Below are 5,771 nucleotides of genomic sequence, written 5' to 3' on the forward strand. Positions count from 1 at the left end.
CTCCATCAAATTTCGACTGGTGTGGCATCCTGAAACCCACAGGATATGTCGCTGCCGCAATATTTGGAGCAAAAGGCTCGAGCTCCTCATCTGAGTCGCAATCTTCCTTTTCCTTTCCGGACAAGAGTTTTTTCATTTGCTCTTCCATCAGAGCTAGTCTCTCGAGGGTTTGGTCCCTAGTCCCTAGGTTAGCCGGGGGCTGTTCAACAACTCCCATCCTATCATGCGCGTTTGACGGGTTATTGTCCCTCCAAGTTCGAGCTTTGTTTTGCGGGGCATTCCCATTAACGTGTACTATGGACGGATCTCTCTCTTGTCGAGTATAGCGAATATCTCCATCCCGAACTAGATACCTTCTCTGCGAGTTCAGAAGATCGCGCAAATCGGGTTGTGGATCATACCAAGGGCTCTATGCTGAACTCAAATGATTTCTTAGGTCGCTCTTGGACCTGCCGCTATGATGGATTTCGGTCCAGTAACTCCCATTTGCGAAACTTACAGCTCGCGGCTGGGGTTGAGGACCTGGATTCGCGACACGTGTTTGTGGGACGTAAGTATTGGCCATGGGGGAGGATTTCTCCTACTATCTCCATGAGCTAGAATATCCCGTTGAGGACGAGGTGGTGTTGGATGCCTTATAGGTAACGGGGGATGCCTTATTGGTGAGGCTATCCTCGTTCCATCAGGACGAACTAAATTAGTCTGCCTCTGTTCTACTCCAATGTCCCTAGTTCTTTGTGCCTGGTGATCCAATCACGGCGTAGGAGGATTTTTTGGAGCATTTTGTCTTCGTGAGCTTGTTCCAGCCCCTTCTCGTGGATTGTCATAGGCATTCCTGGGGACTTGTAAAGAAGGCATCGGACTTGGGGTTGCAGTCATAACCGACTGACTGACTTGCTAATGACCCCTATGACGGTCTCTGGGTCAAGCATTCTGGTAATCTCGCCCCGCAGGTACAGAACTTGGAGTGACAGTTCTGACTGATCGACTCGGTTTGGATTGATTATTCCTGTAGGACTTATAAGACCCACTTTGCCTCTTTCCGACATTAATGTCGGTTGCAAGAGGGGGTAACCGAGCCAAAACCTCCTCAATCTGCTTGTTTTCCCTAGCGAGATGGCTCCTCAATTGCATGTTCTCCATCTCGATGGCAGTTAGGTAGTCTGGGTTTGGGTTTGGCGGTAATAACGCCGAACTCCCAGTGTCGCCTTAATCCGCCAGTTGTTTTCCTGGACGTTGCTGAATCTCAAGGCCACGTTCGTTCGGAACAGCGGTATGATGGGCCTCTTGCCCACCGGGCTGTTCTATCTCATTGTCATGCATTGAGAGAGTGAGAACCATGATGGGAATTGACTGGGATTTTGGTGAAGCACTAATTTGCTCTCAATGAAAGCACCAAACTGTTGAGACTATTTTTCACCAACAGTGTATTAAGAAATAATAAGGGTAGATTAGTGCTTAATGGTAAACCATAAAGAAAATAACAAGAGTTCACTCAAAAACATAGAACTTTTACGTGGTTCAGTAGTTAAAATCCACCTAGTCCACGAGTCACTATTATTACTGTCTCTCTCACTATTTTGGCAGAGTTTTGGTATTACAGAATAATCATTTTTTTTCTTCTGTCCAACATTCCCAGTATTTATAGGGGAATTCCATGAACAGATTTGGGTAACCGCGTGAATCAATCACGCATTTACATAATATCTATATTCAATACAAATGATTTGATAACAGAAGAAATATGTTCCTGCTATCTCGGATAATAAATATAACAACCTGGTCATAAATAAACGTATAAACATATCTCGAGTCTCTGGGGATCCCTGAATATGCATCATAGTTGAATTGTCACGAGCTGGATATCTCCTCCAAACTCGTGCTTAACAGCCATCGTGTTCTTAGTTCGTGATAAACTCAGGACGCCTAACACCATGTCTGATATTTATGAATCTTGAGCCGTCCACATGAATAATAAGCAAATATTCTACTTGGTTATTTTTCCATGTATGTATCTGCCAGCTGTACTCGAGCTGAGTGAATGAACTCGTGCTAAAAATATGGTACAACAAAGATACTCCCAAAAATATGGTGGATGGGATTAAATCAATGAGGATGATGATTGATTAGATGTGGACATACCAAACACTACCTAAGGAGTTAAGGGAGATCTCAACCATTAATATATAGCCATTTAGTCAAAATCATATAGATAGGAAATTTCACCCAATGAAATGAGCTAATTTCAAACCTTTTTTTATATGTCTCAGAGTTGGTGGGTGATATTGGAAGATAATAATTAGCTTTTATTTATTACATATTACTATTAATTATTTAATTTTATTTTAAAAGGGAGGAAAAAGAAACCTACATTGCCAAAATAGTTTCCTCAAAATTGTGAGTGTAGTCAGCTTATATATTTTTGGGAAATAACTAAATGACATGGCAGGGATTTGATAGCATAACCACTTTTTACAAATTTTGGTTGCATCTAAATATGTTCTTGATGCAAACATTTAACCAGATCATACATGAGTGCTTATGTAACTTAATCTTTTAAATTGCCCAGCACTTATTTTCTTAAGAAACCAATATTTTCTGTGTTGATCACAGTTCTTTTATGTGTATATATCATATTCTGTCACATGATAATCTTGCTTGGATCGTGGAAATGCTCTCCAAGAAACGTAAACTTTGTTAGAAGAGCTGCCGTGATCAGCAAGAAACAACCAGGAGATTCTTTGGTGGGCCAAATCATTATTATTATTATATATCAGCACATAGATATGAGAACTAAGCAAAAAAATACCCAAGTCTCCAAACTGATGAATTAATGTATACTCAACAGACAAGTACTTTTCTAAAGGCTTATGCAATCCGGAATTACAAGAAGAAAAGTATGAAAATGTAATGTACTAAATAGTAATATTTCAGAAAGCAAGAAGGCTCAATAATTTGATCCAGGAGTGTCCCATGTCTCAGGTATGATGCTATGTAGAAGACAAGTATCCTGGTGACATTCATGAGAAGACAATGGCGACATGGTATGGTCTTGTTCTGCATACATAACCTCTTCAATCTTCTCCAAAACTTCTTCCATAGTAGGGCGGTTTTCGGGTAAGTTTGAGACACACTTGAGAGCAATATTGAGCAAAATGAAAGCCCAATGAGTTGCAGCCTTAGCTAATTCCCTATCAAACACCTCTCCAGTCCACTCCTCCCTTATCATGGCATTCACCCATTTAGGAAGGTCTATACCAGTTTTCTCTACTGGTTTTCCTGTGAGTAGCTCCAAGAGTATCACTCCAAAGCTATACACATCTCCTTTTTCAGAGACACTTTTCTCAGGAGCTGTGTAGCCTTTGGAGGAACATATGCCGGCTCCCTTGGGGTCTAGAAATCTTGAGTGTCCGAATTCGCTTATGAGTGGTTCATCATTATCATCCAACAGAATATTTGAAAGTTTAAGATTTCCATGATGTAGTAGTGTCTCATGGTCATTAGTAGTTTGAAATATGAAGTTCAAACCCCTTGCAATTCCTCCTGCTATGGATAAACGAAGCCTCAATGGGAAATCCCTCTTACTTTCAATATAATCTGCAGTTACTCAAAGAAATATAGCCTCAAAGAGCCAAACAACAGCATAATTTATCACAAGCTTAAGTGAGTGCAAATTAACAATCTGATATCAAAGGAAACTCACCTTCAAACAGGTTTAGCAGACTCCCTTTGTTTTGATACTTGTAGATTAGGAGTTTATCTTCAGGAGTAAAACTATAACCAACAAGAGGTAAAATGTTTGGATGCTTCACATCTCCAATCTGTCTCATAATTTGGCAAAAATCCTCAAAGGAAACCTGCAATTTCTTCAATCTCGTGACTGAATACTCCTCATTGTTCTTGAGTATTACATTGTATAAACTTCTACAAAATGTCTGACTTCTTAAATCAGCTGTGGCTTCAAGAAGATCCTCCAACGTGAACCTCTCTTCCTCTTCAACAAAAAAGACAAGCTCAGATAGTATTCCTTCTGGCTTCACTTCTTCTATTGTCTTAGCTTGAGGGGTTTTAGTTGGAGAGTCTTGAAGAGACTTCAGAATTGCCTTGTCTCTTGCCAACTCTGATGCCTTCTTGCCCGCCAAGTATGTCACCAACGTGAACAAAAAGAGTCCAATAACTAACGGTATCCAGTTTTGTGATTTCCTAAGCCAACTCTTTTTCTGAGAATTGTACCTTTGTGGACTCTCTGGGGACACATTAGTTTGATCCTTTAACTCTTCCTGATACGAAGCTCTATTATATGCTTTCATCGAAAACTTATTCAGCTTCTTGAATTCTCCTTCGAAAATTGGAATCATACCCTCAAAATGATTCTTGGAGATGTCCCATTTCCTAAGATATTTCATTCTGGCTAGATTACTTGGAATCTTTCCACTTAGAAGATTGCTGCTTAGATTTAAATAGGTCAACTTCCTGCAGTACAATATGGCGTTTGGAATATGTCCTTGAATTCGGTTTTCGGCTAAGCTTAGAACTCGAAGATTTGGAAGCATGCATAATGAATTTGCATCAAGTACACCACTAAGATTTGAGTTTTCAAGCCTAATCTCAAGTATGGTGGTACCTTTTATGTTGCACTTCACACCCTTCCACTTATCCAAGCATGGATTTTTCCTTGATGCATCCTGGCCTAATCTTAACATGTTTTGAGGATCAACAGCTCTAAGAAACCAAATCAACGATTCAAATTCAGACGACTCACCTCCTAAAACAGTTGTCATTCGAAGGAAAACGACTCCAACAATCATCCCCATCAAAAACAGATTCAATCCTCTCCATGTCTGCATTATTTCTTATGTTTTTTAAGTCTCTATTGGTTCTTCAGAAACTAAATGAACAGCTTTGCATACGTACATGCTTCTAACTTTATTAGTCCTCTCATTTTTCTACCTAAGAAAAGGATATCTTCTTTCGTTTATTACAAAGCTTTATTGAGATAACCAATGCTCTATACATATTTCTATGCGTTATGCACTATGTCATATCACACTCATACCAATCATATGTCAAAGGAGATTGGCTAATCTCAAAGACTTATTTATAAACACGCCTTGGTGAACTTCTCTATCTCATGTTGACAAGTTGGCCATATTCAGTTTTTATAGGCATGTTTACTTTGGTGGAAATAATTACCATATTAGCTCTGCGTGATTCATAATTGGTCTTTGGTTAAAGAGTACATTATTATAATTGTTGGTGAAGAATTTCATTCTTTATACAATGGAGACGCAAAGGGTGAAATTATAAGCATTGGTAGTTGCTAGGATTGAATGTTCGACTCTATTCTTGGGTACGATATGAGCTCAAGAACTAAACATCGCTTCTCTCTTAAGGGAGGTGTCACAGGATGATACAGTAGCTATAATCTTAAGAGACCAAAGATAGCATTCGTTGGGAAATGTCTTCGAGTTGAAATATATCTTAGAGAAAGAATAAGAACGGAGAGTGATAGAGAGACTAATTCATAAGTATATGCTTGAAATAACAGAGGGGGGAAACGTCACTTTTATAGCCAAATGAGAGTGCTCAATTGTTGGATCAGGTGAGGCTTTCAATGGAAGCCTCTCAACTATTGATTAGGTCGTTGAGTGGAAGCGATTTTATAGGCCTGCAAAAGAAGTCAATCTTAGGAAAGCAAAAGGGAGCTACCACTCTTTATCGATGTGAAGTGATGGAGGGGGGTTGCTGCCCTTCGGTAAAGTGACAGAAAT

General features: G+C 39.6%; 1 protein-coding gene across 1 annotated transcript; it reads right to left on the reverse strand.

Annotated features, from left to right (window-relative positions):
- Window positions 1–2,759: 2,759 nt before the first annotated feature.
- On the reverse strand, window positions 2,760–4,847 carry LOC133785251 (probable inactive receptor kinase At2g26730). The gene is made up of 2 exons (XM_062224502.1): window positions 3,704–4,847; window positions 2,760–3,597 (listed from the first exon to the last, which is right to left on the reverse strand). Exons 1-2 carry the CDS (start codon window positions 4,845–4,847, stop codon window positions 2,948–2,950), a joined length of 1,794 nt encoding a protein of 597 aa, XP_062080486.1. The 3' UTR covers window positions 2,760–2,947.
- Window positions 4,848–5,771: the final 924 nt, after the last annotated feature.

Source organism: Humulus lupulus, chromosome 6, assembly GCF_963169125.1.
Source record: "Humulus lupulus chromosome 6, drHumLupu1.1, whole genome shotgun sequence".
Lineage (NCBI taxonomy): Eukaryota > Viridiplantae > Streptophyta > Magnoliopsida > Rosales > Cannabaceae > Humulus > Humulus lupulus.

Bases quoted from the DNA above. Each gene is read 5' to 3' on its own strand.
- LOC133785251 (XM_062224502.1), bottom strand. From the start codon at position 4,847: ATGCAGACATGGAGAGGATTGAATCTGTTTTTGATGGGGATGATTGTT. The intron at 3,598-3,703 runs GTGAGTTTCCTT...GAGTAACTGCAG, and splicing joins TCTGCTAAACCTGTTTGAAG to ATTATATTGAAAGTAAGAGG.